At 38.1% G+C, this 21,431-nt stretch overlaps 1 protein-coding gene across 9 annotated transcripts in view; it reads left to right on the top strand.

Moving 5' to 3' along the window:
- Positions 1-21,431, top strand: part of CEP120 (centrosomal protein 120) — a 119,797-nt gene that overhangs the window by 60,623 nt on the left and 37,743 nt on the right. For all 9 annotated transcript variants that reach the window (XM_072840779.1, XM_072840778.1, XM_072840775.1 and 6 more), the window contains 7 exons: positions 610-724; positions 3,757-3,898; positions 8,501-8,649; positions 12,962-13,159; positions 15,687-15,914; positions 17,195-17,411; positions 18,495-18,681. In XM_072840779.1, the coding sequence (XP_072696880.1) occupies positions 610-724; positions 3,757-3,898; positions 8,501-8,649; positions 12,962-13,159; positions 15,687-15,914; positions 17,195-17,411; positions 18,495-18,681 (1,236 nt within the window). The remainder of the gene's footprint in view (positions 1-609; positions 725-3,756; positions 3,899-8,500; positions 8,650-12,961; positions 13,160-15,686; positions 15,915-17,194; positions 17,412-18,494; positions 18,682-21,431) is intronic.

Below are 21,431 nucleotides of genomic sequence, written 5' to 3'. Positions count from 1 at the left end.
GTTAGAATGTCTTATTTCTTGAACTCAGATGACTGGAAACAGGCAAGAGCACAGATACTTGTATTTTAAAAAGCATTGAAAAAATATTTTTCTGGGAAACACAGAATGACTTCATTCCTTGCTATGACCTAGGACTAGAACAAGTAAAATTGCAAAGTTCAAAAATGAATGTCAGGAGAAATTTATTTTTTTCTATGACTAAATTTGTTGGATTTGAAAGGGTAATAAATTCTTAGAGGAGATCACAGTTTTGTTTTCAGTGGCTTCTGGAATAGTTTGTGATTTTATGGTAATTAATTCCTAAGTTTATTTCATTATTAAAGTGACAGAGCTTTAAATATTTATTTGTATTTGTAGTTTTATGTGTGTGTGACAGTAGGAGGAAAATATTGTGAAATCAGTCTTTGAATATTACTTGGTATAAAGATAAATGGGTGTAATTAATAGTTGGGATCAGTTGAAGAATATTTCAGAAAATATAGTTTTTAGTTATCTAACAAAATTATAATTGTCCTAGTAGTAGGGGGCAGCTTTTTCAAAGCTAACAGAACATCAGTTCAATATTAAACAGAAGCTACTTTATCTCTAATGTAAATTGTTACTTTACAGGTTGCAACGTACTCCTATCAAACTGCAGTGTTTTGCCTTGGATCCTGTATCTTCAGCCAAGGAAACTATAGGTTACATTGTTCTAGACTTAAGAACTGCTCAAGAAACAAAGCAGGTACTAGCCTTTTGATGTTTTGTTACTGATTGTTTTGTCGATTTGTGGTAGATGCTAAATTGATGGAAAGGACAGGGAGTATTGGACCTGAAAGGTGGAGGGTTGAGCCTGGATGGCACTTCTTATCTTTCGGTTGATAAATTTGATTTAGAAAATCCTGGTCTTTTGGTCATTTCTTTGACCTAGAACTATTTTTCCCAAAGGAGACTGTCTGTGAGCTCAAACATATGGTCACGATACTCTTACCTGGAGCTTAGCACGTTCACCTGCTGAGCTTTGCTTTGAGTGGTAAACCTCTTGCAGTGTTCCTCCCTTCAGTGAATGATCACAACTCTTCTTCCAGGCATGCAAGCTCCAAGTCCAGGAGTCTTCCTCCACACCTCGCTTTTCAGACCATCATGCATCCCTTTCCAGCCACCCCGATCCAGCTACTATTCTACATTTTCACTGTCTCGATCCCAGCCTCAGCCACTGTCCTTTCTTTCTTTTTTTAAAGATTTTATTTATTTATTCATGAGAGAGAGAGAGAGAGGCAGTGACACAGGCAGAGGGAGAAGCAGGCTCCATGCAGGGAGCCTGATGTGGGACTTGATCCCGGGTCTCCAGGATGATGCCCTGGGCTGAAGGCAGTGCTAAACCACTGAGCCACCCGGGCTGCCCGCCACTCTGCTTTCTTCTCCTTTCATGGCTGTGGTAGTAGCCATCTCACTGGTTTCCCTGCTTCCTGCTCCTTGAATTGCTCCTGTAGCAGTCGGAATGAATAAACATACTGCAATGCACTTAGGTGATGTTAACAGTAACCGCCCCGTCCCCCCCCCCCCCCCCCCCCCAACACACACATACACAGGAACACACACACAGAGAAGGGAAAAGAATTCAGGGTTTGATTCCTAGGTCAGTGCTTTCTGTTACTGAAAATGTTTCTTTCATCTGTTTAAAATCTCTCTAACATTTTTTTATGTTACTTTGGAAATGCTTTACTTTCAATTTTTATTACTTTTGTCACAACTCTTTTAAGAGAAAACAATTAAAAACTTGTTTTTGAAGTCCTTTATTTTTTTATTTAAATTCAGTTATCCAACATATACATTATTAGTTTCAGATACCATTTTTTCAGTAATTTATCCGTTGCGATTAACACCCATTGCTCATTACATCCTTTATTCTTGGTATGAATCCTGAATTAGAATTCTGTCAAGAGGGGTGGCTCAGCAGTTTAACGCCTGCCTTTGGCCCAGGGCGCGATCCTGGAGTCCCGGGGATCGAGTCCCACGTCGGGCTTCCGGCATGGAGCCTGCTTCTCCTTCCTCCTGTCTCTGCCTCTCTCTCTCTCTCTCTCTCTCTCTCTCTCTATCATAAATAAATAAATAATAAATAAATTAAATAAATCTTTAAAAAAAAAAAGAATTCTGTCAAGAAACATTGATCTGTTACCAACATTTTCACTACTGATGGCCATGATATTTACAAATGAGCCAGGTAGCTTAGCCCAAATTTGGAATCCTTCAAAAGAAGCTGAAATTTTAAAATGTTTCACAAGATAATCTTTTTCTCCTCCCTCCTGGGGTACTATTCCTCAGCCCTCTGCGCTCGGGTTCTGAAAAAGGTTTTCTTTCTTGAATCTTAGCTCCTCAATCATGATTTTGTCCCTGATTCACTTGATTAGCTTTACTACAACTTGCACAGGACACTTCTGCAGTGGCTTTGGTTACGGAGGAGGTAAATTCTCTTGAGGGGAGGATACTGAGGTGGTCTTGCCTGCAAACGCTTTGGGCATTCCTCCTCCTTACCCCTTACCTCTGGTCCCATAGGGCACTTTGTCGTCATGTTTGCTTTTTATCACTATTAGGGTTAAGGAGAAATGTTTCAGAATTAAGAATTTTAGGAAAACCAAATGTTGTCTTGCTTATTCTCTCCTGTTTATTAGCAGAAATACTTGAATTGGTGAGTAGAACGTATGAAGTTAAAAATAAATTGATTCTCTATAAATGAACATCAACACAGAAAAGCTCAGATTTTTCTGACTTACGTAACGGAAAAATATCTCATAAATTCTTTAAGTTGCTAAAACTCTTTTTCAAGCTTATACTTAAAATGATAAAATATCTATCATAGAGAATACATCAAGAGACTGAGTTTTTGCTTTTAAAAAACCTTGGGTGTAGATTTTAAAGGCTATGGCCTAGTTAGTCCTCTTTAATTTATCAAACGAAAACTTGATACAAGACAGCAGCTTTTGGTTTTGGGCTTTCTGTATAAGCACCAGTTCCTGCGGATTTATATAACAGCGGTCAGAGTAAGAACACTGTTTCCATTGATTGCATTGATGCTCTGGCAGGAATGAAACTGGTGGTTCTGGGCCATGACCCTCAGGCTGGCTTGAGTACTAGAATTTCTCAGAGTTACTCTGGTGAGGGTGTTGAGGTAATCCAGGCTGTTTGATTCTATGAGAAAGCCTTTGTATTGCAGTCAGGTACATGGTTCATAACCCAGAACTCTACCTCAGGTCTCTGCTTTACCATTTTGCTAGTATCTTTTTAAAAAAATGTTATTTATTTATTTATGAGAGAGACAGAGAGAGAGGCAGAAACATAGGCAAAGGGAGAAGCAGGTTCTGGGACTTGATCCCAGAACCTCGGGATCATGACCTGAGCCAAAGGCAGACGCTCAACCACTGAGCCACCCAGGCATCCTGCTAGTGTCTTTTGTTAATACCAGCTTTCCTTTTCCCTCATTTGATACATGCAGAACAGCAGAAATGGGATATGCAGGCATATGCTGGAAAAAGTGGAAACTTAGGGCTTCGGGGTGTGGAAAGTTGGTAGTATACACTTCTGGTTTCAAGAGGAAGTTCAGTTAGCTTCCTAATAAGCAGGATGAAATTCTTTGGATGAAAATGTGAAAGATATTTTAAAAGAGGAGAAAGTACTGAGGAACTACGGGAAATATATTTGGAACCTTAGAGAATGTTGCCTACTCTCGTCGATGTCCTGTTCATTATTGAGATGTTTGTGTTTTTTGTTCCTCTGCAGGCTCCAAAGTGGTACCAGTTGTTGAGTAATAAATACACCAAATTCAAGGCTGAGATCCAGATAAGCATTGCTTTGGAAACAGATACAAAGGCACCAGTGGATAGTTTTAAAGCTAAAGGAGCTCCCCCTCGAGATGGAAAAGGTTTGTGCATCATCCCTAAAGACATCTCTGAAAAAGTTGGAACTGTGGACTAAGACTTGGGGAATGTGGAGTGTATGATAGGAAACACATGCAGGAGTGTAAACTGATGTTACTCCAGTGCACCAGACAGGTGTGGTGATGCTGTTAACCACGCGACACTTCCTGCTCTGAGCTCTTGTTTACAAAATGTAGAAAGAGAGCAGTATTTTCCTTTCTTCATTTGGTATGTAACTGAAGAAAGCAGAATTCTGTTTTATTAAAAATTTAACATTGGGGAAGATTTTCTTCCTGGGATGAGTGCAGGAGAGTCAAAAATTTATACTGTTTTCTCATCCCTTACTTGTTAACAGGACCTTCATAATTTTTTTTTTTAACTAATAAACATTCTTTTTATAGAGCATTTTGAGATTTACAGCAAAATGGAATGGAAAGTATAGTGTTGCTATATACCCTGATCTCCCTGGCCACACAACCTCCCCACCATCAGCATCCCTCACCAGAGAGGGCAGTTGGTAAAATTGACGGACCTACCTTAACAAATTACTATCACCCAAAGTTCATAGTTTATAGTGAGATTTATTTCTGGCAATTCATAGTCTGTTTGGACAGAGGTGTAATGAGACACATCTGCAATTGTAGTATCCTACAGAATAGTTTCACTGCTCCAAAAGTTGTCTGCTCTACCCCCTTCCCCCCCAACTCTGTTTTGTTTTGTTTTGTTTTTTAATTGAAGTATAGCTGACATAAATGTTCCATTAGTTTCAAGTGTGCATGATGATTTGACTAGTTTCTTCCTTATGTTGTGCTCACCACACATGTAGATACCCTCTGTCATCATTCAGGGCTTTCAGAGTACCATCACTGGATTCCCTTGGCTGTACCTTTCATCCCTGTGATTTCCTTGTCATGTCCCATTACTGCAGACCAGTACTTCCCACTCTTCCTCACTCATTTTGCCCTTCCCTCTACTCCTATCCTCAGCAACCATCAGTTTGTTGTTGGTGTATTTATAGATCTGATTCTGCTAGAAATATATTTTGCATCATCTGCCAACAAAGACAGTTTTATATCTTTATTCCCGCTTGGCGTGCGTTTGTTTCCTTCATTTATCTTACTGTATTAGCCAGGACTTGCAATATGATACTAAAAACACTGATGAAAGTAGATGCCCTTGCTTTGTTTCTGTAGGGTTTTTATGAATGTTCTTTATCAAGTTGAGGAAGTTACTTTCTATTTGTAGTTTGCTTAGGGTGTTTTATTAATATCTAGTATTGGACTTTGTCACATGCTTTTTCTTCATCTTTTATACCATCATGTGGTTTTTCCTCATCAGCCTTTTGATGTGATTAATAGTAACAGATTTTCCAATGTTGAACTAAAAACTTTCATACCTGAAAAAACTCGCATTTGGTTGTGGCGTATAGTTCTTCCTAGACATAGTTACGTTCAGTTGACTAATATTTTGTTGAGAATCTGTGCATGTATATTAATGCGAGATAGTGTTCTGTTTTCATGTAACCTTTTGTCTGGTTTTGACATCAGGGTAAGATCAATTTGACATCAAGGTAATGCTCATAGGACAAGTTGGGAATTATTTCCTCTGCTTCTATCACCTGAAAAAGATTACAGAGAATTGGTATTTTTTCCTTGAATGTTTGCTAGAATTCACCAGTGAAGTCATCAGGGTGTGGTGCTTTCTGTTTTGTAAAGCTATTATTGATTCAATTTCATTAAATGATACAGGTATATTGAGATTGTATGAGTTTGGGCAGACTGTCTTTTAGGGAAATTGGTCCATTTCATATGGGTTATTGAATTTGTGGGTATAAAATTGTCCTCATAGTATTCTTCAGTATCCTTTTAATGTCCATGGAATCTGTAGTAAGGTCCCTTACTTGAGATGATAATTTATGTTTTTCTCTCCCTTTCTCTTAATAACATTGGCTATGTCCTTAATGGTTTCATTGATGTTTTTGGAGAGCCAGCTGTTTTCTTGAATTTTCTTCATTGACCTCCTGTTTTCAGTTTCAGTGATTTTAGCTCTAGTTTTTATTATTTCTCTCCCTCTGCTGGCTTTGAATTTAAGTTGCAAAAATTTGCTGTTCTTTTTCTCTTTTCCTGAGATAGAAGCTTGGATTTTTGGTTTTGTTTTGCTTTTTAATATACCTTGTCACTTTTTTGTTGAAGAGTGGACATGATCTATGGGGTAAGAAGAAAATGGGCCTTCAGTAACATAGAGGTGAGGTGTGGGGAAAGGGGGAGCTTTCTGTGATTGAGTCTCAGTCTTTGGATGAACCTGTCCGATCTAGGTCATACATCTGTGGCAGGAGTACCACGGAAGTGGTGCTCTCTTCTCATTGCATCTTAGCAAGTCACGTGCAATTTTGATTTGTCCCATTACTGATGATATGATGATACTCACACTGGTTACTTGATTAAAGTAGTATATGTTCTCAAATGTAAACTTATTATCTTTTTTTCTTAAGTAACTAATATTTGGTGATACATTGTTAAAAATTATTAAATTACTCTTTCTTTATCAAATCTTCAGTTTACGTATATCGTATAAATTTGGACTTAATGGTGTTCTCTTTTTGTGTAATGGGCTAAAATACTTACTATTGTTTCTCCCAGATGTGTGCAAGCAGAGCCCCTTCAAGCTGCTGCTCTTTCCTTTAGCCTGTCTCTCCATAATTCTTTGAGCTTTTCCTTGGTTTCTGGCATAGGAAGATGGTACAGACTTATTTTGTTCTTGCCCTGTCTCAGCCCTGAATACAGTTGTTAATGTTTTAGGGAGCCTTGCTTCCTTTTAGTAAAGAAGGATGTTTAGGAGTCAAGGTCCAGGTAAAAGGTATGCCAATTGCTACCGGGGTGTTCTGCTCCCGGGGCCTTCCTGTGGAAAATGTGAGGGAGATGGTTCATGAATGTATTCATATTCACACATATATACAGAAATAATGGATATATATACATGCACCAGCACCCCATACATATATACCTTGATATCTGTGTTTAGCCTTATATTGAGTGAACAGTGTATATTCACACTGACACCTTCAAGTTTTATAACTCCCTGATAAAGAGAGATCTGTCATAGTTACTCTTTTAATTTCTAATCTCTGCTGATCATGCTATTTAATGGCTGTCTTTATTTAAGTGATTGTCACGGGCTGTGCTAAGTGCTTTCCTTCCATTATTTAATTTGTTCTTCTGAAAAACATTATAAAAGCTTTGCAAAATTAAAAATGGGAACTGAAAGAGATCATATAGTTTCCCCATAAAACTAGTAGATGCCGGATTTGGGATTGGAACCTTGGTCTGTGTTGTGGAGTGTCTCTGCACCTAACTAACCATTGTGCTATTTTTAGCCAGTGCTGCAGTAAGTTTGTTTCTTCTGGGTTAACCCTGTGTGCCACACCACCTGCCCCCGTGCCCCCCCCCCCATCCCCTCATCAGAGTCACAGCTGTCCTTTCAGCAGCCCTAATACTTAGGAAACACTTGTGTTTTTGTTTTTAAGATTTTATTTATTTATTCATGAGAGACACAGAGAGAGAGAGAGAGAGAGAACACAGAGGAGAAGCAGGCTCCATTCAGGAAGCCTGATGTGGGACTCAATCTCAGGACTCCAGGATCATGCCCTGGGCTGAAGGCAGGTGCCAAACTGCTGAGCCACCCAGGGATCACCAACATTTAGTTGTAAACTGATTTTCAAGCCAAAGGTGTAAATTGCTCTGGCTGCAAAATAGGATAGGGTGTGCGTATATCTGAGGTGTGCATTATAGCACTTCTCAAAATTGTTTCATGGTTTCTTCTTCTTCTTAGAAAACTGTCCTAGTCTTTGAGCATGGCCTGCAGGAAGGCTATATGATCAGGTGTCTGCTCCACATCTTCCTGTGAGTCCTCACCCAGTGATCCAGCACTGCACACACACCTCAGTTCTCCAACCACATGCTTTCTCTTCCCAGGCTTTGTAGTGCAGTTCCTTCTGCTTGGAACACATTTTCTACTCCCTTATTATCTATTCATTCACCTTTCTCTTCTTAGCCAGGTTGAGCTGACTTTTCAGTTCCTAGTTTAGATCGACTTCTTTGGGAAACCTGTGATGCCTCTTCCCTGTGGTTTATTAAATTAAAATGCTAATGTATTTGGAAATAAGGATTTTATGTGCAGAAAGAAAATGGTGGTTAAATAAGGTTTCTTTGGAGAGTGTGTTTATTTTATTTATTTTTTTCCTAAAGATTTATTTATTCATGATAGACCCAGAGATTGAGAGAGAGGCAGAGACACAGGAGGAGGGAGAAACGGGCTCCATGCCGGGAGCCCAACGTGGGACTCGATCCTGGGATTCCAGGATTGCGCCCTGGGCCAAAGGCAGGCGCCAAACCGCTGAGCCACCCAGGGATCCCCTGGAGAGTGTGTTTAAAAAAGTAAATAAATTAAAAAAAAAAAAAAGTAAATAAATAAAAGGAAACCTTACTCTGAGGTACTAACTATATCCATGAAAACTGCCAAGCAAAATACAAAGCTCAATCAGCTGTCAAAATCTTAAGGTGGTTTTATAGCAAACCATAATGTAGTTTAATTGCTTTTTTCCTTTAAAGTACCTGCCAACCTATCTGGACTTGACCCAAAGGACATTGTGGCAGTGCTGAATGAGGAGGGAGGCTACCATCAGATTGGACCAGCAGAATATTGCACTGACTCCTTCATTATGTCGGTGACCATTGCATTTGCCACCCAACTGGAGCAGGTGAGACTTTTCTTCTGATTAGTAATTCACAACTGAAAATATTGACTATTTTTTTTTTTAATTTGCTTTTTAGGTATTAAAAGGCAAATTGTGAGTGGACTTTTTTTCTTTTAAAAGATAACGTAGGAAAATGTTTTCATTCACATCAGAAAGCATTTCTGCCTAAAGAAAAGAGTAAATTGGTATGAATTTATTAGTAAGAGAATAAATGAAATCTTAGAATTTAGATGAAAGACCATCCGTAAACACTATTTCCTGTTGTACTGTGTGGCATTATAAGGACTGGCCAGAAAGCATATTTTTCAAAGTATTGAAAAATTGACTTTTTAGAAATTTTGCAATGTTGGAAACCCTTGGTCTCAGTCATACTTTAATAGGTATCATCTGGGATTAGGTTTTACCTTATTTACAAACTAACACATTAGCCAATTACTACTTCTTGGATGATGCCAGAAGACAAAAGATTCTTTGGTCAGAGACTAAAGACTGTATTACTCTCAGCACAGCAAGCAACATGAACATCTTCGTATTGCCTGCTGTTTTTGTTAACCCGTGTCTCAAGGGGTGACACAGAGGTGCTCGGGTGGCTGCTCCACACAGAGCGGGTTTGTATCAGAGCTGAGGAGCATAGAACCTGGGGAATATACCACTATACTTGTAAGTGGTCCTGGTATCTGTCCAGGAAGACTCTTGACCTAATCCCTTGAGGTTACCAGCTGCATAACCAACCCTGGGAAGAGGCATTGGGGGAAAGTGGTCTGGGCCTTGTGAGCTTGGTGCCTTCAGCAAGAACTGTGGGTATGCACAGGACCTATGCCAACGTTGCCTCCTTTGCAAAAATGGCTCAACACAAAATGAGCTGTTATTCCATCGTCTTTTTTCAGGATCAAACCCAGTTTTTTCAATGATAGGTTGGTCTGCAGCAGCTGAAATAAATTAATATTTTCAAAAATAGAGAATGTGGCTTATGACTTAAATTTTTACCATAGTATTAACTTTTTTAGAGGTACAAAGCTCCCACGCAGTCCACATTTATAAGCAATGTCACTTGTAAGTGACTGTCACACCCTCCCCCATATATATATATATGAAATATATATTAGGAAATATTTATAATTTTGTCATACCAAATTCATGCTTTTCCTTTCTCCATCAGTTTCCCCTTTTTTCCATTAAAGCCCTGCTTATAGATTGGCTTTACCTTAATATGCCTTTCTGGCTCAGAGGGTGGGAGGCTAGATGTCCACTGTCTTTTCATTAACCACATCAGACTACACAGTTAATGAGGCTACTAACTCTTGTATTAGTAACTAGATGTGAGGCATTTTACATTACCACTTTAATTTTTTTCAACTCTCTGAGGAGGCATAATTTATCATCATTTATTGTTGTCCTGTTCTGTGAAATAGGCATTATACTAACTACTATTTTGAGTCTTACCACAACTTAAGGGGATTATTAATTTTATTGTCAACATCAGGAAACCAAGTCTTAGAAAGGTCTGTAGCCAAGTAAATGACCTAGGTATTTCTGGACATGTGGTCACTTTGCATATTCTCTTGTTTTAGTATTAACCTCTCTTCCTTCTTGAGCAGTTTTGGAGTAAGATGGATTTGCACAGGTTGTCTTTCTTACTACTTACTACCTACTAGCTGGCTCCATTAATTTAGGCAGTATAACCTTTCTGAGGCTTAAGTTTTCTCGGTAGTAGGATGATGGTAATACCAGCTTTGCCCAGCATGAAGGATGAAATAATACAACCAAAATATGTACCATATAGTTGGTATATGTGAAACTGTATTTGTATGATAAAAGCTTATTGGGAGTAATTGACCTCTTGAATTCACAACTAAAACAATTCTTGGTGATATAGTGTCCCCTTATTGGGAAAATCACTCAGTTTAGTTTTTTAAAAATCTCAAAAACCAGATTGATAACTGGTTGTTGGCATGTTCTGCTAAAAATTAAGCTTAAAAGCTTCCTTGAAACAGCCAGCACAATTACCAATTCAGTGTCAAAAGAACTGAAAACAGGTATTCAAATAAACTTCACAGGAATGTTCATAGCAGTATTCATAGTATCTAAAAGGTGGAAGCAACCCAGATGTCCATCAGTGCATGAATGAATAAACCAAATACCATGTATATCTGTACACTGGAATATTACAAAACTCTAACAGAATGGGGTACTGACGTATACCGCATTGTGGACAAATGTTGAACACATGCTGAGTGAAAGAAGCCAGATACAAAAGGTGACATGATGTGTGATTGCAGTTATATGGAATATACTAAAATACGTGAATCCATAGAGCCCAAAACCAGATGTATGGTTTCCTGGGACTGGAGAAAGGAGTGAATCGAGACTGGCTGCTTCGTGGTTAAGTGTTTGTCCTGGGGATGATGAGAGTGTTCTGGAGCCAGATCGGTGACCAGTGCACTATGACTTTGTGAACGTGCTCATTGTTACATGCATGCTTTTTAATGGTTAGAATGGTACATGTTCTGGTATGTGTATTTCACAGTAATTAAAAAAACAGGAAAAATTAAGCCCAATAGTGTGTTCATCTTTTGCTACTGTTAGGATATGTACCGTTTGCTATTTTCATTATTTAAAAACAAGCCAAGGGTATTATAAGTTAGCCATTTAGTTTTTTTCTCCTCAGGCTAGTGAAAGGTAGTGTAGGAAGCATCTAGTAACAAACTAGCAAAAAACACCTTTTCAGTAGAACATGATGCTCTCAAGTTACATAATGGAGGAATGAGTTAGGAGCAGGAAGACTGGATGGTGATAATCTTACATTCCTCCTCCTTAGATACTAAACGTTGAGGGTTTAAAAAAAAAACCTACTTTTTAAATACAGGAATGTTAAAGGATTTTTAAGAGAGTCTTTTCTCTGAGAATTACTTGAAATTAAATAAATTGAAATATCTAAGGGCTATCTTTAGTCTTAAAAAATCTTAAAAATTTTATTGCTTTCTGATTATGGAAGAAATCAAAGTCTTGTCTAAATAAATTGAGAACTAATCACTGGTAAGGGTACTATATTTTTGCCTCAGATATTTTCCTATTTGTTTAACAGCTGACGCTGTGCTGGGTGGTAGAGTTGTACAAATGAATATGTATTCTGTCTTTTAATCCTTCCAACAACTCTAAAAGAAATGAAGATGGAGATAGAGAGTGATAGAGTAATTTGTCCAAAGCTTCACAGTAAGCCATTAATGGAACCAGGAATGGGGGCTTAATCCAGAATCTGCTCTTAACAATTGTACTTGTATAAGTGCTGGCTCTCTATATAAATCTACTTGATTAAAACCTACTCAAATACAGTTTAATGTTTGGGGTTAAAGTAAACATTAACTTTACATATAAAAATATACCTTATATGAAACAATAGTTGTTGAATATCTACCGTGTTCCTTTACACAAAATAAATGACTTTATTGAATATTTACTATATACAGAATGTGGGGCTGTTTAAGTAGCTAATTCTTTCATTTTCATGAACTCTACAAGCTGTCCTGTAACTTTGCTTGGCCTAAAATATGTCTTAGATAGCTGTCGTGTCGGGATATCCCTGTCTAGCAGCCCTATAACTAAAGTATATTTTAACCATCTCCTCTTGCTGAATACAGCAATTGTTACTTTTAACAACAGTGCTAGTGAACACTTAAGGTCTGTTAGGTATTTTGTATTTTATGGGCTAAGAATTCATGGTTTTGCCATATGTGGCCCTGAAACTACAAGCTTTAGAAATGCAGCAGAAGGATGTTTCCTGTAGTGTTCAAACTGTTAATTTATAGGTTTATCAGTTTTGACAGAGCGGCCAGGAAGTTTTTTTTTTTTTTCCTCAAAGGCCTGGATTAAGTGGTGTTACATTAAATAGCTTGGATTAAGGTTGTTTAGAACCCTCCTCATATCTATGAAGAGGGTGGCAGAGTAAGAATTTGTTGAAATAAAGTATATGAAAAGCAAGAAAGCTCAGTTTAAGATACTTGACCACTTTCTTCTAAAAGAACTGTCATGTACTCACTCATGGATCAGTTGAATGAAAAGTAAACTTGAAAATTACCGAAATCTCTAAAAATAGTTTTGTCTCTGGGCTTTCCTATGGTGAATCTAGATAAATTAATCAAACTAGTTATTTCATAATAATTTTTCAGAGACTTAGAAATTTTGAGTGATGAATTTTAAGACTTTGAAATTTTAAAAAATCAGCATTTGAGCCAATATTGGGAATTTGTCAGACATGCATAACCATGTATAGTGGTTTACAAATTAATACTCTTTTCTTTTTTCCTTAAATGTTTAGTTAATTCCATGTACCATGAAACTTCCAGAAAGACAGCCTGAGTTTTTCTTTTATTATTCTTTGTTGGGAAATGATGTTACAAATGAACCCTTCAATGATTTGATCAACCCAAACTTTGAGCCAGAGAGAGCATCTGTTCGAATACGTAGCAGCCTAGAAATTCTTCGTATTTACCTGGCTCTTCAGTCTAAACTACAGGTAAGTACTGCAGAAATTTTTTTTTATTAGAGATGATTTTCTTAAGCTTTAGAGAGGTATGTAAACTCTTACTTCGGTAGTGAAGGTCACCTTTCTGCCACACCTTTTAATTTCTTACAATTATCCTGACTTGCCAAGTCCTAGCATAACTGTTATTTCTGAATTTTAGGAGATAGACTCTTTTGCCTAGTTATTAGGAAAAGAGGTGTATCAGTTTTCAGGCTTTATAATAAAAAATGAGGCTGGAGCCCAAAGCTCCAGGGCTCAGGGAAGATTTCATCATTAATTAGTGGGCATGGTAGCTATGCACACACAGATCACACTCTGGGATTTCAGAATTTATATTCTTTGCTATTAAATGCAAAGAAATAACAACTTTCCAAAGCCTGCCCTTGAATTGAGTACTTTTATACAGTAATTTTTTTATTGGACTCGCCTAAAAGTGAACCTTAGTGAAAATGACTGTTGTATTTTTATTTTTCATTCATTCATTCATTCATGAGAGACACACAGAAAGAGGCAGAGACATAGGCAGAGTCAGGAGCAGGCTCCCTGTGAGGGACCCTGGGGTCAGGACCTGAGCCAAAGGCAGATACTCAACCACTGAGCCACCCCTGCATTTGTGTTCTATTTTTAATTACAATTGCTTTTCATCAGACTGATGTGGGAGAGTAAAATAAAGGATTAGGTCATCATTTGTTTAATATGATCAGGCATGGGATTTTGCTTGCAATTTGGGTGGGAGGTGGGAAGGGGCCTTAAGATATCATAAAACTATGGGGCATCTGGGTGGCTCAGTCGGTCAAGCACCTGACTCTTGATTTTAGCTGAGGTCATGATCTCAGGGTCATGAGATCCAGCCCTACCTTGGACTCTGTGCTCAGAGGGGAGTCTGCTTGAGATTCTCTCTCTCTCTCTCCTCCCTCTGCTCCTCCTGATTCCTGCCCTGAGAGCGTGTGCATGCTTGCTCTTTCCGTATGCTCCCTCTCTAAAGAAATCTTTAAAAAAAAAAAAAAAAAAAAAAAGTATAGTAGAACTAAATTTTGGAGATGATTTTGTTAAACCCAAGGTACTAAATAGTGAAATACTGTATAAAATGATGAACTGCTTTTTTTTTTCCTGCATTTCATCTTTGCACATAGTTTTTAACTTTCAAAACGTCTTGAATTTTTTTCTGTATCTGACATATCAGTGTTTATTAAAGTAAGGACTTCTTTCTTCACTTAATTTTTTTAAAGATTTTATTTATTTATTCATGAAAGACACAGGGAGAGAGAGAGAGGCAGAGACACAGGCAGAGGGAGAAGCAGGCTCCATGCAGGGAGCCTGATATGGGACTCGATCCTGGGTCTGTCTCCAGGATCACGCCCTGGGCTGAAGGTGGTGCTAAACCGCTGAGTCACCCAGGCTCCCCTCTTCACTTAATTCTGATGGACGTCTAAGTCATAAAAATCCTTTCTCTCCAGCCCACCAACAAAGTCACACGTAATAATATTAAAACTAGCTGACAGGTCATTGCAAACATTAGAACTAAAAATAGTTTCATGTTGTGATTGCTTATTATGCATGGACACCATGTTTGCCCATGTAGTAAGGAAAATAAATACCTGAACAGCCATCTCAGAAGGGGTATTGTCGAAGTTTTGTTTAGCTATCAGTGATAAACAGTACAGTCCACCTGAAAGGTAATCTCTTTTGCCTTGTACTGGTCAATACTGTTATAGTATAAAATTGGAAAAGCAAGAAAAGAGAAAGAAAGGGGTGCTTGAGTGGCTCAGTCACTTGAGCATCCTCCTTTTGGTTTGGGCTCAGGTCATGATCTCCGGGTCCTAGGATCAAGCCTCAAGTCAGGCTCCCTGCTCAGCAGCAAGTTGTCTTCTCCCCCTCCCTGCTCATTCTCTCTCTCTCTCTTTATTATTGAGTTCTTTGTAAGGTTTATGCCTTATCAACAATTTTAATCATCATGTATGAGAATCTCTTAGTCACTGCAGGTCAGTAAGATAACCTGCATTATACTTTACTTCTCTGGATCATTTTATTTTTTTAAGGATTTATTGATTTTTTTTTTTTTTTTTTAATGATAGTCACAGAGAGAGAGAGAGAGAGAGGCAGAGACACAGACAGAGGGAGAAGCAGGCTCCATGCACTGGGAGCCTGATGTGGGATTCGATCCCGGGTCTCCAGGATCGCGCCCTGGGCCAAAGGCAGGCGCCAAACCGCTGGGCCACCCAGGGATCCCAGGATTTATTGATTGATTGAGAGACTGCCATGTGCACAATTGTGTTGTGGGGGTGTGGGGGGCGGTGGGGGTGGAAGGGAGAAAGTGGAGGAGAAGCAGAGAATTTCAAGCAAACTCTGTGCTGAACACAAGTGTGGAACCTGCTGTGGGGCTTGGTCCAAGACCCTGAAGCCCAAGCATAGGATGCTCAACTATCTGAGCCATCCAGGCTTCCCTTTCTCTTAAGTTAATGTGTTTTGGAGATGAGAGAGAATATAAAGCCTATTTTGATTTTCTCTTTCCCACTAGATCCATCTTTGCTGTGGAGACCACTCACTTGGAAGTACAGAAGTACCCCTAACTGGACTGCTGAAAAAGGGGAGCACAGAAATCAACCAGCGCCCGGTCACCGTTGAGGGTGCTTTTATCCTTGACCCTCCAAATCGAGCCAAACAGAAGCTTGCACCTGTTCCTGTGGAGCTAGCCCCAACAGTGGGAGTGTCTGTGGCTCTGCAGAGAGAAGGCATAGAAGCCCAGGCAAGTAGCAACCATCCATCCCCTCCTGCAGCTTTTGCTGTGTCATTCATGGCTCCTTGTAAAAGTTGATCTTCAGAAGAGTTTACCTTGTTTGAGAAAGTATTCTTAATTAGTGGCCTACATTATATGATACTTCCATTCTGAAAAGTACTGTGGCTTCTTGGCTATACTTTGAGTGTTTATACAGAGCCTTTGCATGCAGTCTTTTTTTTTTTTTAATATTTTATTTATTTGAGGGAGAGGGAGAAACAGGCTCCCTGCTGAGCAGACAGCCTACACAGGACTCCATCCCAGGACCCTGAGACCATGACCTCAGCTGAAGGCAGACACCCTTACCTGACTGAGGCACCCACTCAGGCGCCTCCTTTTTTCTTTTTTTCTTTTTTCTTTTTTTCTCAAAGATTTATTTATTTTTGGAGAGGAGAGGCAGAGAGAGAATCTCAAGCGCCCTTCATGTAAAAGGAACTATGCCTCCTCAACCCTTAACTCATGGTCAGTCAGTGCCAGAAAAGGAACCCGTGTAAAAGAGAATGTTGTTAGACCTAGGTTCTGGGAATCTGCATTAATCATAATCATTTTCGTTGACTGAGCTTGAGCTAAGAGTTCCTGGTTCACGGTACTTTATGGTCCTCAGACGCTATTTAGGCAGCAGAGATGAATGTTTGGACATACTTGTTTTTTTTTTTTTATTATATGTAGCCCTGGAATCAACTGTAGTGTGCTTCTTTTGAAGAACTATCTTTATGTAGGTTATAAATTAAAGATAGAAAAACCAAAGTGAGAGTTTATATATATATATATATATATATATATATATATATATATATATAATATACATGTATTATATATATATAATATATATATACACACACACACATATATGCATATATTTTTAGAAGAAGGTTGAACAAAGGAAGAAGAAAATCTTATTAGATATGTTTTTATTTTTTGTTTTAGTAGCAGGCCTCCATTGTATTTATTGCTTTGGTAATAATAACCATTCCCTGGACACCTGGCCTGACTTGTTTTATCAAATAGCCCTTCTTACAGTTAGGATACATTTTGGTACTCAGCTCTCGATACATATTTCCTTCCTGTTCATCTTCCTTTTTCTGGTCCTAGATGCTATAAGAAAATTTGCAAATTATGAAGAAAAATAGACTAGGAATATCCAAACTGGGAAAGGAAGCTTATATTTTTAAAAAACAACATCTCGTTTTTTGCTTAATTATGAAGGAAAGTGCTTTGCAAATTATACTTTATTTAAAAATTGTTTTTAGTCTTTAATTGAATTAAAGACCCAGAATGAACATGAACTACAGCATTCAAAGAAGCGAGTTTTAACTCCTATAAAAGAGAAGATACTCACTGGGCCAAAGTCACCAAGCATGTCCCCTGTTCCACCTCAAAACCTTTCACCTCCAACAAAAGATGATGCAACAGGAAGTGAAGTGGAAAGCTTGCAATATGATAAGGACACAAAACCAAATCCAAAGGGTAAGGTGTTCTTTTTACAGATTTTTTTTAGGCATATATTTTATAGCCATCTAATTAATGATTAAGAGAGTTTTCATGGTCTTTAAGTAAATTGTGAGTTTTTTATTTTAAGAGCCAGTAGTGTGTCATGATGTAAAAAAAAAAAAAAAAAAAAAAATTGCTTAAATTGGAATAAATTTAGATTGAGTCTGTAACTTTCTCATAGATTTTGCCTGGGTGAGAGTTTTCCAGTTACTTTTATTTTAGAAACAGTAGTTTATGCAGAAGAGATGACAGAAAATAGTTCTTTTGAATGTATTTTTACATGTAAACATGTAAAATGTATTTTACATTTTGAATGTATTTTTAACTAGTAAACACTTGAATGTTGTGAATTCATTGGAATTTTAGAAGAGCTACTGCCTATTGTAATAATCATAATGCTCCTTTTTGATCTGAAAGTTAGCCTGAGAACGGTGTTATCTGCTTCTCTAAACTTTTCCCATCTACTGTGTAAGGATCTGCAGTTACATTTCCTAGTGTAAGTAATTAAAAGAGTGGTGGATTAGGAGTCAAGTTAAGGTGCAAGTTATCACTTGGTCATTGAATAGCTCTTGGACTTGGGCTATTCGCAAAACATCTCTGGTCTCTAGGGATTGAACTAGTTATCTCTTTTGTTAGACTATGTCATATGTGCCTAAAATAGCCAAAACTACTACTTAAAAAGTGATGAAATTATATCTGCAGTACGTCTCAAGTACAACCCTTCAAATACTAAGTTGAGTTTAGCTGCCTTTTGGAAAGAAGTTGGTGCCTGCCAGGCTGCTGGCACATATCACAGCATCAGTAATGTATGCTTTTGTGTTTTGTAATCTATGTTAAGAGTAAGGTCTTTTTTTACACAGTTCTAAAACGGGAATTAAAGCCTACATAATTTTGGGTAAGTCACTTCAAGAAGTTGATGGCTTAATTCATGTTTATGAAAGCAAATGATCAGATTCCTTGCTTGAAGGTAAATGAAATTTCTTTAAAGGATGTAAATAACTGAAGAGAAATTGTTACCAAATGGCATTTTTTTCTTCTAAATTTTTACGTTCATTCTAGCCATCACTTCTGTACCTGCTTCGGTGGCCCAGGCAGTGGGCCAGGCAGTGACTGCATCCCATGCTTCAGAAACAGCCTCAGGACAGAAGATTGCTGTGCCAGCAACATCACATCATTTTTGCTTTTCAATAGACTTAAGGAGTATCCATGATTTGGAAGTTGGTTTTCCAATCAACTGTATATTAAGGTATGATCTGATTTTGTTTCATAGTATTATTTTCTGAAGAGCAATGGCTTTCCTTTATTTGGGAACAATAGAGGGAGAAATATCACCGAAGTGAAAACATTGTTAAACCCATGAATTGAAAAGGGGGCAAGGCTCTGTCCTAATGACTTTGAATTTAAACCAGGGTGACATTGTTGGTATGAGAACTAGTAATAATTACAGGTATTTATGACAATGTAGTAATGCCCCTTGGTAAAAAACAAAGTGACTCTTGAACTTATAAAATGTGTTGTTTCAGGCAGCCCTGGTGGCCCAGTGGTTTAGTGCTGCCTTTAGCCCGGGGTGTGATCCTGGAGCCCCGGGATCGAGCCCCATGCCAGGCTCCCTGCATGGAGCCTGCTTCTCCCTCTGCCTGTGTCTCTGCCTCTTCTCTTTCTCTCTTTCTCTCTCTCTCTCTCTCTCTCTCTCTCTCTCTGTGTCTGTCATGAATAAATAAAATCTTAAAAAAATTTTTTTAAAAATGTGTTGTTTCTAGGAAAGGTATAGGTCAAAATAAGGGAAGTATTGTATCTGTTTTTTTATAAAACTTTATTATAATGGGAGGTTATATCTGATATCTACACTTAGTAGCTGAGACTGTAAAAACCATACTTAACGAACTGCAAGTGGAATGTGTTCACCCTGTTCAATAAAAGAAATTAAAATACGTATATATTTCAGTCAATTAAATAGCTTTACACAACTTTTTTTGTTTGTTTTTTTTTAAGATTTTATTTATTTATTCATGAGAGAGACACAGAAAGGGAGAGAGGCAGAGAAACAGGCAGAGGGAGAATCAGGCTCCATGCAGGGAGCCTGACGTGGGACTCGATCCCAGGGCTCCAGGATCCAGGCCCGGGACTGAAGGTGGCGCTAAACCACTGAGCCACCCGGGCTGCCCTCAATTACTTGTTTTTAACAGTAACACATTTCATCAACTTTTTTGGCTGAAATATGTATTAAATGTAGTAGTACACTAATGTGTTTTTGTTTGGAGTATTTAGTTTTTCCTTATAAATTTCTTTGGAGCAAGCATTAGCATTTCTATTAAAGCTATTGCTCTTTACGTGGTTAAAACTAGAAAATCTTTCTCTCATTTTGGATTGCCACTGCCAGGAATGTCAGCAACTACATGGTGCTCCCTGCTGTTATTTACTGCATACCTGTTTTTCAGATGCATCATTAACTCATACACCTATTTAATTTTTCAGTTGTTAGATTCTTATCAAGCTGTTTGTAGAATCCCTTGAGCTTTGATGTGATTTGTGGACCAAATCAAAGGGACCCAATGCTGAGTATAGTAGTGAATTCACAGAATGGGAGTCTTTCCATCACAGCATAAGTTTGGCTTTTTACTTCTTGTTAGAGGCTGAGAAACATTATGATAATCCTGGTTGAAAATTGAGGAACAAAAAAAAAAGCTTTCTCTCGTAGACAAAGCTTTTCTTAAAAGGTTTCTAGAACATCTCTCAAAATGGTTTTTTAGAAATAAGAATGATTATTTACTTTCTCCTTTACTTTTTTTTTTTTTTTTAAGATTTTATTTATTTATTCATGAGAGAGAGAGGCAGAGACACAGGCAGAGGGAGAAACAGGCTCCATGCAGGGAGCCCGATATGGGACTCAATCATGGGACCCCGGGATCACACCCTGAGCCAAACGCAGACGCTTAACCGCTGAGCCACCCAGGCATCTCTCTCTCCATGTTTTTAACTGAGATCCCTTTACCAGTGCTAGTAGAGAATGTGACCTTAGGGTACCCAGAGATGCTGTTAGTTAGAAGTATAGAAATAGTGGGATGATCTAAAATTAGAAGCTGTGAGGGGGGGAAGTCTGTGCCAGCCTGAGTAGCAGGCACTTTTATCTTTGTTTTTTAGTGGTTCAGTCTTGTCATACAGGCCTTTTGTTTAATCATTAAGTGCCTACATTATGCCAGCAGTGTGTCTGCTATTGCGGGTTTATAGGCCATGTAAACACAGAGCTCAACCTAGTGAAGAAGACCGATTTTGCCAGAAGTTCATTTGGCAAAGAAAAGGGAAAATGTATTCTAAAGAAACAGTTAAGATTCACTTACACACGCTACATAGAATTCACTTGATAAGGGCCATTGGATATGTCTTTGAGGCATCTTATAGCATTTTTTAAAAACAGTTTGAGTTTGATTTCATGTTTTCATGCTCTCATGACCTGTCATGAAACTGCAGTTGGCCACTGTGTAATGTGATTTGTGAGATGATCTGATTTCAGTGGAATTGAATGAATGCACGGGATTCTTGTTTTAGGAAAAGTAGATTCTCCTCCTAGGCTTTAAGCTCTAGTTTTCCTAACGAATAACAAGATACAAAATGAAATTGAAGTGAGCATTACATTGTCTTTGTTGTATTTGGCTTTAAATACAAAGTAAGTTCTATGATAGGCATCGTTCCATTTAATCTGGTGTGGTTTCTATGATGAAAGGAAAAAGTAGTCTTGTTACTCATTGATTCATCTGCTTTCATCCTTGATTCTCAAAGCAGAATTCCATGGGTGCACCCTTTTAGAGTTAACTAAGAGTTTGTTAGCCCATAAAAGTCAAGATATTATTGAATAGAGAAAGTAAGTTTACAAAGTAAATTCAGCAGGTATTTTATTTCTTGAATGTCTGCTATGTGCTCAAAAGGGCTTATTTGTTGCTGGGAGGGTACAGATGAAAAAGATGGGATCCATGCCCTCAAGGAACTCCTAAACAAATG

This window comes from Canis lupus, chromosome 10 (genome assembly GCF_048164855.1).
Source record: "Canis lupus baileyi chromosome 10, mCanLup2.hap1, whole genome shotgun sequence".
In the NCBI taxonomy this organism is placed as follows: Eukaryota; Metazoa; Chordata; class Mammalia; order Carnivora; family Canidae; genus Canis; species Canis lupus.
The sequence above is the reverse complement of the archived record's forward strand: the minus strand, read 5'-3'. Positions and strand labels throughout refer to the sequence as shown.